This window comes from Ascidiella aspersa, chromosome 4, assembly GCF_963924565.1.
Source record: "Ascidiella aspersa chromosome 4, kaAscAspe10.2, whole genome shotgun sequence".
Taxonomy (NCBI): domain Eukaryota; kingdom Metazoa; phylum Chordata; class Ascidiacea; order Phlebobranchia; family Ascidiidae; genus Ascidiella; species Ascidiella aspersa.
The window spans coordinates 26,048,040-26,064,255 of NC_139450.1; the positions used below are offsets into that span (position 1 = coordinate 26,048,040).

General features: G+C 36.8%; 2 protein-coding genes across 2 annotated transcripts in view; both read right to left on the bottom strand.

Annotated features, from left to right (window-relative positions):
• Positions 1-206: 206 nt before the first annotated feature.
• Positions 207-4,350, bottom strand: LOC146157183 (uncharacterized). The gene is made up of 5 exons (XM_083388112.1): positions 4,344-4,350; positions 1,917-2,699; positions 1,565-1,699; positions 989-1,131; positions 207-227 (listed from the first exon to the last, which is right to left on the bottom strand). Exons 1-5 carry the CDS (start codon positions 4,348-4,350, stop codon positions 207-209), a joined length of 1,089 nt encoding a protein of 362 aa, XP_083244238.1.
• Positions 4,351-4,751: 401 nt separating this feature from the next.
• LOC146157184 (uncharacterized) overlaps positions 4,752-16,216 on the bottom strand; it is a 47,924-nt gene continuing 36,459 nt past the window's right edge. The window contains exons 35-45 of the mRNA XM_083388113.1: positions 15,762-15,905; positions 15,058-15,225; positions 14,279-14,446; positions 13,678-13,845; positions 13,023-13,190; positions 12,394-12,555; positions 11,454-11,603; positions 9,079-9,201; positions 7,188-7,400; positions 5,876-6,001; positions 4,752-4,948 (exon numbers count right to left, since the gene is read on the bottom strand). Coding sequence (XP_083244239.1) covers positions 4,752-4,948; positions 5,876-6,001; positions 7,188-7,400; positions 9,079-9,201; positions 11,454-11,603; positions 12,394-12,555; positions 13,023-13,190; positions 13,678-13,845; positions 14,279-14,446; positions 15,058-15,225; positions 15,762-15,905 — 1,787 coding nt within the window. The remainder of the gene's footprint in view (positions 4,949-5,875; positions 6,002-7,187; positions 7,401-9,078; positions 9,202-11,453; positions 11,604-12,393; positions 12,556-13,022; positions 13,191-13,677; positions 13,846-14,278; positions 14,447-15,057; positions 15,226-15,761; positions 15,906-16,216) is intronic.

Here is a 16,216-nt window from a genome sequence, read left to right on the forward strand (position 1 = left end):
AAAATTAATGTGCAAATCGGGAGTAATTTAAGTGGTTTGCCAATTTTGATATTCTACCTTGCTTAACACATTATTTTTGTGCATTGGCATTTTCGCAAAAATACATTTTAGTTTACGAGCTATTTGTACTGTGCTTAAAAGCTCAGCTATCTGCTGCTGTTAATTATACCTCGAGAGGTTTTATTTGGTTTAAAATCAAAGCCATTTTAGTTGTGTCGGAATGAAACCTGTCGGACAATATTTCGCTTTCAAATAATAGCATTGTTAGCATACAACATAAACTTAATACTTAAAAACAGCTTGATTGAACAACTGCCAATTGATTTAACAAAAAACACTTTTAGCCTTTCATAGTATTTGATATGGTCCAGTTATCGTTCGACAAATGCGACTTTTTAAGTTCTCAAATTCGGTCAGAAATATGCACATATAATAAAGGTTTATGTATAAGCTACTATTTTTTGCAATTTTTAGGCAAATGCATTGGCTATACGTAAACAATAAGGGATTTAATCTTGACAACAGATTGTCGAAATATCTGCCTAAAAATGTAAGGGGAAAGGTTTGAACCCTTTTCCTATGTAAATAATCTCCCGCAATAAAAACAAATGTAAACAAGATTTATTAAGTTTGAAAAGAGAAATATATTCTAAATTTAACACAATACAAACTATCTGTTTATTGTGCAAAAAACGACGTTCGCTATTAAAATCAGAAAAGTGATATTGTTTGTTTGTTTGTTTTAGAAAGCGAGTTTGTTGCCTATAGTCAAATTTTTTTTCGGAAAAATTGAACGTAGCTCTAACGATCGCACAATCAAACAGAAAATTTATCTGTTTTTCAAATAATATACAAAGTAATAACCAGGGTACCCGTGTAGTTGCCAATACTCAAGATAGGGGTGTCCACTGTTCGGTGTCCAATAATGAGAAATTTAGTTTGTGGCCTTAAACAGTGAAAACGAGATGTTTACATAAGTTCGCCATACCTGAACTCCACCCGGCTGCGCGTTCAACTGGAACGTGACGTTGCGCACAAACTCTAAAAGTTCATGGTACGTGGTGACGTCACTGGTACGATCCAGGAGAAAAACTACGTCACGAGGCAGACACGTGACAGGATTGAGCAAAGCTAGAAACAAATTTTTATTAAGCGCATTAAAAATAGCAGGTTAAAAATGTGACACGGCCCGGTAAAACGGGCCGATGAAACCTTACTGAGTTTTGTGTTGGTCCGCAAAAGATTACCGACCAGTGGACAAGATTATTGATTCTCAAACTTTTTTAACCACGTCTAAATTTAGGAACACTATGCACCGATCTGTAATGTAGCCTGATAATGAATTGCAAAGACCTGCCACATTAACTGAATATGATACAAGCTCGTATCGAAACGTCTTAAGAAAGATGACGGATCTACTTGACCTTTTTGGCTTTGCAATTCATTATCAGGTCTCAATTGTTCTCCAATGCAAACTCAATAAAAAGAGCATGTGATGATTTATCTACCCCATAACATTACCTCAAAGAGAATACGAAAACACTACAAAATAGAAAGAAATTACGTTTGCAATGTCTTCCGTTCCCACTGAAATACTTCATGCAGATGCACTTGTACGATCCTTGGGTGTTAAGACATTTAGCGTTGTCATGACAGCGATGCAAAGTTTGATGACGACATTCGTTGACGTCATTGCAAACTCCATGATTCTCTCTACAAAAGAGAATATCATTTAAAATATACAACAGTGATTTTGAACCAACACTAGTTTTAAAAGCCTGATAAATTAGGTTTGTCTGTATACCTTGTAAATCCAGCGTTACACACACATTTGTAATTTCCAACTGAGTTTTGACAAGTCGACGTGAGACGATCACATTCATTCGAGCCGTTCGTGCACTCATCCACGTCACGACATGACACTCCGTCACCGTGATAACCATCACGACAAACGCAATTGTAGCTTCCTTCGGCGTTTTTGCAGTCCGAATTTATGTCACAATTGTGAGAGTGGAGTTTGCATTCATTAATGTCTTCACAATGCGAGACGTTACCTTGGTAACCTGATTTGCATTCACATGAATAACTTCCATCTGAATTCACGCAGACGGCATTCATATGACAGTCGTGAGATGACAGCGAGCATTCGTCAATATCTTGACAGTACGAACCGTTGCCGTAATACCCTTCCATGCAGTCACATAAATATGAGCCCATTATGTTTATACAGAAGGCATTCACATGACACCCGTGACTCTCACGAGCGCATTCATCGTAGTCTCCACAATGAGTCCCGTTGCCGTAGAAACCTTTACGGCATTCACATGAGTAAGTCCCATTTATATTTTCACAAACAGCGTTTTCGTGACAATCGTGATTCGTGAAAAGACATTGGTTGATATCGCTACATGATACACCGCTTCCTTCATAACCTTCGTCACATTCACAAGAAAAGCTCCCGTGAGTATTCACGCAGATCGCATTTTCGTGACAAGCCTCGCGATTTTGGCACTCATCGACGTCGTTACATGATGAACCGCTTCCTTCGTAACCGTCGTCACAATCACATGAATAGCTTCCGTGAGTGTTCACGCAGACCGAACTTTTGTGACACGCTCCGGGACTTTTGCATTCATCAATATCATGACATTCATTTCCGTCGCCGTGAAACCCGAGTGAACATAAGCAAACGTAAGAACCTAAACCACGAAAGTTTTAAAAGAAAAAGAATCATTTTCACAACCACCTTTAAACAGTTTTCACAACAATATTTAATCATTTACGAACGCCTTTGCCTATATCATTAATTTTCCAGAACTACGCCGACCTTTACCATGCTACTAAAAATGCTATAATGTTAGCTAATTCAGTGTTTCATTCTACTAGTGAATGGTTTACAATAACACCTTATATTTAAAACAAATCCGGAAGACCTGTATGCCTTTTAGTGGTCCCTAGTTGGGAACAACTGCATGAAACCAACTTCCTTGCAGACACTCGGCCCCCGATCATAGGTTTTTTAGTGTTACTGTTTTAATTTCAAGTTAAAACTCATTATATTGGACCAACAAAAAAATGCGTTTCATCTGTATTCGGGGCACAACAAATTGCCTGGCAGAATTTTTGTGAAAACCTATACTGAAGACTTGATTACTGTCACTATAGTTTTAGAATTGAAACACTAGTTTTCTATGTTTTCACTAAACATCAAATAAATCTTTAAATAGGTGCTTACAAGCAGGGCTACCTAGTCCGGAGTCGGAACTCAACGGACTTGATTTATTTAGATGGACCCAAGCTCCGAGTCCGATGATGTACGCATGCGCAGCACTGAGTTCGAGTACAATAATGCTCACACTGTTCAACGAAAAAAAAGGAAAATATTCCTGGGGGTGGTTGAGTTGTATGTCACGCCTATTGGTGTAGTGATTCTATAAATTAAGATTTGTTGGCCATTTAAGGATTAGCATGATCCAGGTTTCTTAAAATATATTGTAAGTCACAAGCGATAATCTTCAAAAATATTACTTTAATCACTAACGTGCCAGTGGCGCACTTAAAAAAATGCGGCTACTTTCTGCGAAATCTGCTTTAAAAAAGTTGTTCTTACATTGTACAAGGAGGCATAATGTTAATACGTTATTCTTGTTTTGAATTACCAATGATTAGTGTACACTGTACAATAATGACTCGTATGCTAACCAGCTTGACTCTTTGTAATTCGAATAGCTTTTTTTTTCCCAAAATTATTACAGAAAGTTTTGCGACACTCTCTGAAGGCACTCACTTTAAAAATTACTAATCTAAACGGACAAATCCTTTGAAAGACTTACGCTATACAGGCTAGTAATTTTTGCATTAAAGTATGCTACTTTAAATGTACTATGCAGCAAGGTAGTATAAATGCACAAAACACATTACTTCGCCTTTAAAAGCAGGATGGAAAGTAAAGAGGAAATAGCTGACAAGACACGGCACACAGTCAACAGAACAAATGCGAATAAAACACACCATACAAAAAAGTGCAATAAATAACAAGACAAGTGCATCAAAACACAAGCAAACGTGCAATTACACAATAAAGACAGCGCTGTGTGAATGAGATATTTAATCCTTGCACAGTCAAGGAAAACCGTCCAGGTGGAGTTGGGTACAACCCAGCTAACATATTTTTTGCTTGAGTGTAGGAACTCAGTTAAGAGGCTTTATTTAGTTGATATGTATAATAATTCATTGCTAAATAATTTACCAGCTCAAGTGTGATAGTAAAGTCACCGTTTCAACTGAAATACATTTTCACAGGGTTTATTAGAGAATTTTGACCCCAAGGTATATAAACTCACACCTCATGCTTATTGTTGTTACGACTACAACATATTTGAATCTATGTCCATCAATAAAAATATTGTTTTGCAAAAATATTGGTTTGGGTCAATTTTAAACTATATAGAGAAATTGAAAATATTAATGAGATCGGTTCCACTAAATTTATTGATCAGAAATAAGGCATAATCTTTTTATTCTTTTAGGGCCTGTTTTGTGAAAAAACAAACCTTACAGAAGTATTTTTTGAATTAAAGTCGATAACATTCGAGATTAAAAAATGGTCGTCGTATGCCTTCAAATAATTCACAAGTGCACACCGCATCGGCGCAAATTCAAACTAACAAATAAATACAAAACACACAAAAAGGCAAAAACCGTGCACGTGAAAACCGACACCTCTCAACCAATCAGCAGCCGCCAAAAAATCACACCAGAGCGACACATATGCTCCCGTCGCCCGTAAACCCGGCTCCGCACAGGCACTGGAAGGCACCTGGCGTGTTGAGGCAGCTCGCGTTCTGGTCGCAACCGGTTAGAACCGGATCCAGCAGGCACTCGTCGACGTCGGAGCAGGCACGACCGTCGCCTTGAAATCCGGCGGCGCAGTTGCACTGGTAGGAACCTGTCACGACAAGAAAAATGAGTCAGCTTTGCATTTTTTGCTAACTGGAAGTAAGCGTCCGATAGTATCGGATCGGAACCGATATCCTATGACAAGTGGTATTGCAGATACGGGAGCTTTTCAAAACAAGGTTGGTATCGGTGCCGATCGGAAACCAAATTCATACAGTCATTCTAACTATGGATACACCATGCACGGATCTGTAATGTAGTTTAATAATGAACGTCAATCCAAAAAAGTTACACCGACATCGTCTTAAAGACCTTTCGATACGGATAAGAATTGCGTTCCATATTTTATAAGAGAACTTATATTCGTGAATAGGTATTCGCAGTCGTTTTGTACGGCCGTACTTATAGCTACAATATCAGATATCTGTATCGGAATAAAATACGATGAATTAAAAGACCAACAATCAATGCACTCGCAACTTGACCAGTAAAAAAGGCAAAATACATACTTGAGATGCTGGACACCAACATAGGCTTTTGTAATTATAGATTTAGATTTTTTAGGCCGATAGATTTTCACGTTTTAGCGTTGGAATTCGAAAGACAGCATGCCTTTACTTACCATTTTTTACACATGAACCACACAATTAGAATGCCATGGTATTTTATTAATAGTGATCCACGATACTAAAGTCACCCATTTGCTAAATCTCTCAGTATGATATAAATTTAAAAATAGAAAAAAATATGGTATCTGTTTTTTTATTTAAACTAAGAAAAAAATGGTGTCCGTTTCATTGACAGCAGACCATGTTGTAATTCTATAGTTGCCAAAGGGAATAAACATAAGATAATCACCCTATATAGCAAACTTGTGCAGCACATTTAGGCGCACTACTAAATATCGCGCAATATTTCGCCCACAAAAACGGAAAATTTAATGCTTAAAAAACGGCCATTTTTTAGTCGATTTTACCTTGCGTGTTGATACACGAGGCGTTGGCGTCGCATTGATTGGTCAGAGGTGACAAACACTCGTCTATGTCGTCACAATGCGTGCCGTTGCCCTGGAAACTGGGCAAGCAGAAGCACACAAAAGAACCTGGAAAGAAGAGATACGATTGTTGTGAGCAAGTTCGAACGATTAGGCTCATAATATAAAGACAAGGAAACAAAACCATTGTCGAATCTCAACGTTTATTTTGAGGTGGGCCAACGAGCATTTGGAAAATTGTGAAGTCGGTAAAAATTTTAGTTTTTTTTTTAATTGTTTAGTTCATTTTGCAATACATTCCAATGCTCTTCGCACTAACAGTTGCGTTATGTGTGGGTTAGTATAAAAATAAAATGTATTTGTATTTTTTCTTTTTTTTTTAAAGTTATTCTTGATTTCTTACACATTTTAATGGATATACGCAATTTAAACAGAACTTTAAAAAGTGAGCTACAGGATATTTTCAAAACAAAAGTGGGCCACGACATAAAAAGGTTAACAACCCTTGTAATCTACGTTGTTGCCGCTGTTAGTTGTATTGTGTGTGTTTTGACATCAAATTGATGAAGTTTAGCCTGAATTACGCAAATATTTTTATCTTGATTAACCACCTCAAGGCGGTTATTTTTTGTATTTTTTTTTTAAAATCTTTTATTTTGTGCTGCATTAGAACACGTTTTCTCACTTTAAATTTATTACCATACATTTATGTGCACATTATTTGTTTTTAATTTTCACATTGCAAATGACAAACAAAATCTCGAAAAGCGGAGCAGAACTCGAGAGTCAATAAAGTTGGTTTATTACTCTGGATTTGGACTTAAGGGCTCATTTTGAAATGGCATAAGCCCCAGTCAAGTCATTTGCCAAAAAGACAAAAAACAAATAAAAAGTCTCTGTCATAGCATGTCAAGTCCAAAAAAAAACGTTATTAAAATTGTTACACTTATCGGTTCTTAAACAACATTTTAAATTACAAAGGCGTAAAATAGAGATATCAAACTGTTTTACATGCAGAGCAATAACGCTCCAAGTCAGGCCATTTGTCCAAAAGACGTGAGTCAAGTCATTTGATTCGACCCAAAAGACTTTTAGTCAACGCAAATGATTCAAAAACAATGACTGCATATAGGTGCATTTAAGTCATGCCATTTACAGTCATAACAACAGTGCCATAGTATTATAAATACTTTGTGATATACCTTTACCGGAATCAAGAACACGATCAATGTTCTCCAGGCATAACGTAGAAAGCCCAAAATATTTTTATTTTTTTAAATTCTAGTCAACATACCTTGCGTGTTCGAGCAGACGGCGTTCGCGTCACAGTCGTGTTGTGACGTCACGCACTCGTCGACGTCATCGCACCGGCCGTCGACCAGAACCCAGCCGGGGTTGCAGCGGCACTCGAACGATTGTGACGTGTCAATGCACTGCGCGTTGATGTCACAATTGTGCAGGCCGAGCGCGCATTCGTCGACAGGCGACGCGGGCGTTGCGCCAAAAGCTGAAAGAAAAAAAATCGGTAAAACTTCTTTTCGGCCGTTTAATTTCAATGAGTTTATCTTTTGGGTTTGCGATCGTAAAAATGTGTTCGTTATGAGAGTAAGCTTAGTATGAGTATCCACAACAGAATCTCGCACTCCAACAGAACACATAATTTCGACGATAGAAGTTCTAAAATTTTAATAAAAGCTTGAAAAGCGCACCGCTTCGAACAAAAATCAGTCAGCAAGGTGTAAAACTATTAATAGAAATATGCATTGCGCCATATAAACGGCACCACCAGTTTGTCTGTACAAATAAATAGTAAGATATTGAAATGTAAAATAAATAAATAAAATACATTCAAGATGAATATGGACAAAGGCCAGCTGCGTTTAACGTCAACTAGTAAATTAAAACTGTGAAAGTATTAATTGAAAGAAGAGAAAACTAGGTTGGCTTTTAGCCGACCTTTATCAATTGACGTGAACTTAAAACGTTGCTACCATGGATGCAGTATTTTTTCGCACAATAAAAGCGACAGTATTTCATTTTTTCACTGAATCAAGTGCCAACAGAAATACCAAAAAATATTTTTATATGTGTTAAAACGTTTTCTCCTTATTTGCAAAAATATTTAGATTATTTGCACAGTAACAAGTAAAAGTGGTTACTTTTGAAATGCTTTTTGCAGTGAATGCTTTATAAACGTAACACGGTGCTACGTATATGTTGACTGCATGCAAATTTGTTCATATAATAATGTCGGGCTATAAATAACACGTGAAAGAAAAACGTGGTTCATTGATGCGTTTTTTTCACTCAATGACCGGAAAATGGTCTTTCCATATTACGTCAAACAGCAATATCGGATCTTGCGTTGAATGAATCTGGCAAAGGTCGCGCACCACGCGAATGTAAATCGGATTCTCAATTCGACAGTCATAGAAGAAGGCAAATACGTCAGTTAATCGATCTGTTCGCTTAGGTGACCAATGACCAATTTGAATGCCATTTTTCGGTTGTTTGCTAGATGTATCACACAGTATTTTCTGATTATTGTGTCCAGGGGCCACAACTTTTGGGAAGTTTCGAAATCTTTAGTAAAAGGCGAAAGATTTACACGTTGTGAAATGAGACCAGAGTTTTTGATAAACCGCGCTAAAAAGTAGTAATGGCTATTTAAAGAAGCGGATATCTAAATCACGGGGATTATATAGGTATAGGGCGGCCCTTATGTCCTCTTTTACAACAAAACTGAATGGTCCTCCGAGTTTTCTTATTCATTTTAGTTGTTATTTCTTTAATAAGCATAATGGAAACAACAATTATTCTTCATATTGTGAATTTGCCTCGTTTTTGTTTCTTTTCGCAGTTACCTTTGCCGAATATCCACCTTGCTAAAAAGAGGTAATAAATCATGGAAATTGAAAATAAAACTATATATTTCATATGTACTTTTTTCCTTTTTTTAAATTAAAATATGGCAAGCCTGACAAAGGCAAGCTTTACAAAGTTCGACCATTAAATATTTATATCCCTATAGTTACCCTGTATCAGATACGATGTAAATCACAATACATATACTTCAATGCAAATACCATAGCCCCTATTTCGGCGGTTTTATTTTGACTTTTAAGCGAAATACTCAAAGTGTAAAGTAAAACGGTTTTTCATGAAAATTTGAAAGCAAAAGTTACCTGTGCACGTGACTCCGTCGCCTTGGAAACCGAGGTTGCAGCTGCACGTATAACTGCCTGCAGTGTTGAAGCACGTTGCTTGGTCGTGGCAGGAATCTGTGCCGGATACGCACTCGTTGATATCTGCAGAAACATTCACTAATTACATATTTCGGAAATGATTCCACGGTGCCAATTGGACAGCGCTGCTTAACCATGGGCTTCTATAGACGTTTCGGGCGAAAAAAGGCTGTGTCGTAAATACTTTCGGTCAGTGGCTCACATCTTTTGATGGTTTACAGCAAACATATTGCCGCACCCCCTTTCTAGAACTTTCGTTAAGTGGTTTACCTTTGTGTCACTGTAAATGGATTTTTTTTACTGTAAATGGAACTGGAACAACGCAATCACATTTATGTGTAGGAAACTCATCATTTTATTTATTGTAATCTTATAGTATACTGAGAGTTGAATCAAGAAGCTTACAAATACGTCTACAGAACAAAATTTGATTCTTAGAGATTCTCAAATAACCCTTGTCACCTTTAAACATTATAATGTCACCTCGGTCGGGTATTGCATTAAAAATGACGTAAGGTTTAAACACGTTTTTTTAACTTTGCGCGAACGAATTTTCTGGTGGAAAAAGGCAGGGTATACATATTTTTATCAAACTAGCTGAATTTACATTTGGTGTGTTTTCTCATCGAAATTGTTTTCTGCAATAATTCGATGGCTTTTAGACGAAATTGAGAGCTTCTTGCAGTATGGCAGAATGCTGGCGACTTGGCGACTATGTCGGCCTTTTTTTTTTCGAAAAAAATTTTTTGAAAGTTTTTTTCCAACATCCAATTTACAAAATACCTTGTGGTTGTTTCCACACATATTTAATCACATCTATTTTTGAACACCGGAAATATGTAATAACATTACACACTACAATTGGCAGAAATTAATTTTGGTGTGTCATTTAAAAAAAAAGTTACGGTAGTGTGTGAAGCACATTGTTTGGTGAGAAAAAGCCAGTGTAAGGCATATAGATTCTTTATTATTTTAAAAAGTACACACTTTTGATCATAAAATTGTTACGTGTTGGCAGTTTTACTTTAAATTGGCAAGTACTTCTATATTGAGTTGATTTCCTGTATATTCAGTTGAACTCCCAATTCCTGTTAAATGTACAGGTATAACATTTGCATCAGCATATTTAGGATCTACCAGGCTATGCTTCTCCACCTAAGGCCTAAAGTATATTTTTGGTTGTTTAATTATGCAAATGGAAAAAATTTTCGCGCTCCGCGCGAACTTTACGGGTTTTCCAAGGTTTCTGTGTCTTTGTTTTGAACAAATCCTATCCCAAAGGTAATATGCATACTATGGGGAATGTTGCACTGTGACTTTGACAATTTCTATTAAATTTTATTATAAATATTATTATTTCGAGCAATATAAATTTAAAATTTATCCAAAGAATATTGAAAAATTATCCAAAGAATTTTCGTGCTTTTCAAATCTGATTTTGAGCACGTTTTCACACAGGTTTGCCTGAAAACAGCTTATCTATGTAACACTTTTAAAGCAAGAAAAGCAGACATGTATGCACATCCCCAGGCCCCAGGTTGTAGCTTTACATGTCCCTTATGTACTTGTTAATGACTTTATTTCACAACAATTAAAAAAAAAATTTTTTTTTACTTATTAATAACCTTGTTTATCGCCAAAACATGCTAAGGTTCATAGATTCCCAGGCGAACACATCATTTAAATTTAGGGGCGCGACCAAAAACCGAAGAATTTTCGCCAAAAATGCTTGTCACCAGAAGGCTGGCAAGATTTTGCCAGCCTGGCTTCTTGTAACCCAATTAGGCAGCGAATTACCTAAAACTTTTCCCATTTTTTTTCAGTAACGTCACGGAATTTCGGTAATCCATATTTTCTCTATTTTATGCAAAACAAACTATTTTATGAGATTTATACTGCGACAACAAGACGTGCTTTGTGTTGGTTTTCTTTCTTTTATTGTTTGTCTGGTATATATATGTTTCGCCTTTATTTGCAATGATATTGCCCTAAAGAAAATTGTCCGAATAGGTGGTCGAAACGTTGGTATACTTTATTACAATTTTGCCACAAGAGCAATTGTACAATTTAAACAAGACAGTAACGTTTCCATGTGACCATAACAGGATTCTTAGAGTACTTCTAACTAATTAATTCAAGCAAGCCAATTTAAAGTTGACGACTCCATCTAGAACATTACTTTTTTACATAGTACCCGGAAGAACTAACTTCCGCCTTATAAACCTAACACGACCGTAGTACAGTATGTAAATGACATCCATATTTAGCTTAGGCTCCCGTTAAAGGTCATTAAAAGAAATAAACCTTTTGCTCACCATTGCAAAGCGTTCCGTCGCCCAGGAATCCTGCGTTGCAGAGACACATAAACGATTGTGACGTATCGACGCACAGCGCGTTGACGTCACAATTGTGCAGCGCGAGAGCGCACTCGTCGACCGGACCAGAAGGCAAGGCAGTCGTTACCGCTGCAAAACGTGTAAAGAAATTGTAAAATTTTGGAAAGTTTTTGTAAAATGTTTGTAAATTTTGGAAAGGAGAATGACAAAATGTAAAAGTGGGTACGAAGCATAAATATAGACAAAAATCTTATATTATTTAAATTCTACAGATCCGAAAGAAACACATTGGTTGAAAAATATTGAAAACGTATTTATTAAGATACAGAATACTGCAGTTACGCTATAAACGGCATCATTTTTTAACCTTTGTGATTCTTTTGGATATTATGACATAGTTAAAAGATACTGGAAGAATATTGTTTTTTTACCACTTTTGTATTTACACTTTTAAAAGTCTATAATTTTGCCACAACAGCGTGACAACGCTAACAAAATAAAAAATCGAAATTTAACTTTACAGTCAACAAAGTGATTTACATAATATTGAAGTTTAAAAATATAAAGAAGATCATTATCAGCAATGCTTCAGGTATAAATAAGGGGGTTTAAAAAATAAGTTTTTAAACTTGAGATCCTAATTTAACATCTTTCAATCTTGTTTTACCCCTGCGTTTCCTCATAAGAAATTACACCCGTTTTACATATACTTTTCGCTGTAATTTGAACAGCAGTTTCATTCGATAATGACTTAAAAAACGATACTTGAATTTAAAATTCGATACTTGATTTTAAAATTCAAAATTACTAATTAACATATGGGGAACTTTTGCGAAATTTAGAAAAAAATTCCAGTGATTAAACAAAGAGTTGCTCGAAAATATTTTACGTTTCGCAGCAACTCAACAGAGACTTATACCTGTGCACGAAGTCCCGTCTCCCACAAATCCGGCGTTGCAGATGCACACGAACGATTGTGACGTGTCAATGCACAGCGCGTTGACGTCACAATTGTGCAGACCGAGCGCGCATTCGTCGATCAGCGTCGCGGCGGCGGTCAAGGGAGGGGATGTCGTCACAGCTGATATTAAAAAGCGGAATAGAATTTAAATTGACCGACTGTAATTCTAACTATACTTTGAAATACGAAAAAGTAACCATACATTTTAGTCAAAAACCACGCTGTATACCGTGTAATTAGATAGGAAACAAATACAGTGTTTAACAGTGGCGTGTGTTAAAGCAGGGTAGCTATTTCTCAGGTGCCTGTATTTTACAGCAGTAAAACCCTTTTTTGCGAATCGTTAATTTTTGGCAAAAAGGTTTATGCTTACCGCCAACCATAGATTGTAATTTTTTAATCGTAAAATACTTCCTAAATGATTTGTTTTCTAAGAAAGCAAAAAACGTCACAGGATAGCAAATTTGCTGGTATAGGATATAAGTTCCAGCTCGATAATACATTTGTGACCAAAAACTTTGAGTGCTAGACCAAACCTCCCCAAAACACAAATAAGTTACGCTTTACCGCCATCTAATGGCAATTACCTGTGCTTGTACATAAGGTTCCGTCGCCAACAAATCCGACGTTACAGATGCACGCGAACGATTGTGACGTATCAATGCACAGCGCGTTGATGTCACAATTATGCAGACCGAGCGCGCATTCGTCGATCAGCGTCGCGGCGGCGGTCAAGGGAGGGGATGTCGTCACAGCTGATATTAAAAAATCGGGATAGAATTTAAATTGACTGACTGCAATTCTAACGATATTTTGAAAATAGAAAAACGTAAAAATACGATTTAGTCAAAAACCACGCTGTATACTGTGTAATTTAGTATAATTAGATTGCAAACAAATACAATGTTTTGTATTGGCGAGTTTTAAAGTAGGGTATAGTTAATTTCATGACGATACATAGTAGGGCATCTCCAGGTGTCTGTATTTTACAGAAGTGAAACACTTTGTTAATATAATCGATAATTTTCGGAAAAGGGTTTAATTTACCGCCAACTAAAGATGGCATTTTTTTAATAGTAAAATACTTTCTAGATGACTTGTTTTTCAAGAAAGCAAGAAACATTAAAGGGTATCAAATTTGCTTGTAGGGTATGAGTTTCAGCGAGAAAATAAATTTGTGGCCTAAGACTTTGTGCGTTGGACCAAATAAAATGCGCTTTGCCGATATCTAGCGGCAATTACCTGTGCTTGTACATAAGGTTCCGTCGCCAACAAATCCGACGTTACAGATGCACGCGAACGATTGTGACGTATCGATGCACAGCGCGTTGACGTCACAATTGTGCAGACCGAGTGCGCATTCGTCGACCAGCGTTGCGGCGGCGGTCAAGGGAGGAGATGTCGTCACAGCTGATATTTAAAAAATTGGATAGAATTTAAATTGACTGACTGCAATTCTAACGATATTTTAAAATACGGAAAAAGTAACCATACATTTTAGTAAAAAAACACGCTGTATACCGTGTAACTTAGTGTAATTATATGGAAATAAAAATACACTGTTTCGCATTGGCGTGTTTTAAAGCAGGGTAGCTAATTTCAAGACCTGTTGATAGAGTCGGACCTCTTCAGGTGACTGTATTTTAAAGAAGTTAAATACTTTTTTGCTAATCGTTAATTTTTCGGGAAAGGGTAATATTTACCGCCAACCATAGGTTGTAAATTTTTAATCGTAAAATACTTCCTAAATGATTTGTTTTTCAAGAAAGCAAAAAACGTCACAGGATAGCAAATTTGGTTGTATAGGATATAAGTTTTAGTACCGCCATCTAATGGCAATTACCTGTGCTTGTACATAAGGTTCCGTCGCCAACAAATCCGACGTTGCAGATGCACGCGAACGATTGTGACGTGTCAATGCAAAGCGCATTGACGTCACAATTGTGCAGGCCGAGCGCGCATTCGTCGACCTGGGTCGCGGCGGCGGTCAAGGGAGGGAATGTCGTCACAGCTATACAATGGAAAATGGTTACCATGGTTTAAACTATTATGACTATAGGGCGATTATTTTTTAATTTAGAAAAAATCTGAAAACGAGATGATTACGTTTTATTACCTAGCTTTTAATAGACCAAACTATATTTTACGCCGACATGTACAAATTGTACTGTGTAAATATAAAATGATTTTTAACCGTTTTTCTTATTTGTTTTTAAGGAATCGATTTAACCCATGGGCGCTGCATTATATGCTCATTCACTCTTACAAAGGGCAGTTTTTGTTAATAAACTATAATTGCCGTTAATTTGGGCAATGTGCTAACTTCTTATCTGTTTCTAATAAGTCACGTATCATTTTAAATATTTTGCAAATTAAACCAAACAATCGCTTTTTTTTAGCGGTTCAAATTGAACTCCAGCTGCATATCTGAGCACTAGTTAGAACAAAAGACGTTTTAAAGACTAAATGTTTTCATTTTGTGACGTCATCCCTGAAAATTTTCTGTGCCCCCAAACTTAAATCCCGAATCCGCCTTCGACGAGCAAATGTTTGGGGAATTTGTACGCTTAATTGTCTGCCTGTGCATATTTACTCTTTTCTGTCAACTATAGCGAATCCTACCTGTACGTGTGCATAAAGTTCCGTCGCCTACATATCCGGCATTGCAGATGCACGCGAACGATTGTGACGTGTCAATGCACAGCGCGTTGACGTCACAATTGTGCAGGCCGAGTGCGCATTCGTCGACCGGGGTCGCGGCGGCGGTCGAGGGAGGAGATGTCGTCACAGCTATAGACAATGGAAATTTTCAGCTTTAAACTATTGTGACTAGGGTGATAATTATTTTACTTGAGCAAAAGTCTGAAATAAATCTGATTGTTTTAATAACTAACTTTTACCAGAACAAACTATATTTTCCGCCGACTTTTACAAATTGTCCCTTCTTACAAAGGGCACTTTTTGTTAAATTAACAATATTTGCCGTTAATCTGGGCAATGTGCTACCTTCTTATCTGTTCCTAATAAGTCACGTATAATTTTAAATGTTTTGCAAGTTAAACCAAACAATCGCTATTCTTTCGCGCTTTAAATTGAACTCCACTGCATACTAGCGCACGAGTTTAAACAATAGAAGTTTGAAAGAATAATTGTTTTTATGCTGTCACGGTATGACGTAACTTTGTAATGACATCCCTGGAAAAAAAAATCTTGGATCCGTGTCCGGTACACGACCAAGCCTTCGACGAGCCAATATTTGGGCATTTTGTACGCTTAATTTTCTGCCTGTGCATATTTAACCTTTTCTGTCATCTAGCGAATCCTACCTGTACTTGTGCATAAAGTTCCGTCGCCCACCAATCCGACATTGCAGATGCACACAAACGATTGTGACGTGTCAAAGCACATCGCGTTGACGTCACAATTGTGCAGGCCGAGCGCGCATTCGTCCACGGGCGTCGCGGCGGTAACTATACACACACGCAAAAAATAGTATTATTGGCATGTATCCAATTTTGGGTTTATAGGTAAAAATAGCAGTGTTGTAATGGCTTAAGTAAGTGCACTTAGGTAAAGGTTTTCCAATGACTTGACTTGAGTCTTTTGACCAAAATGACTTGACTTGAATTAAGTCTTTTGGACAAATGACTTGACTTATTGGACTTTAGTCATTTTGTGAAATATCTTGATATAAAATAAAGTGTTTTTCATTAAAACTGAACTTAAGTTTTTCACATTAAACAATTTAATTGCTGTATATTGCGTTTGGTTATTTTCTAGT

Coding starts and splice junctions, on each gene's coding strand:
- LOC146157183 (XM_083388112.1), bottom strand. Junction 1,132..1,564: donor GAACGGAAGACATTGCAAAC/GTAATTTCTTTC, acceptor ATTTGTTTCTAG/CTTTGCTCAATCCTGTCACG. Junction 228..988: donor CGCAGCCGGGTGGAGTTCAG/GTATGGCGAACT, acceptor ATTGTCCGACAG/GTTTCATTCCGACACAACTA.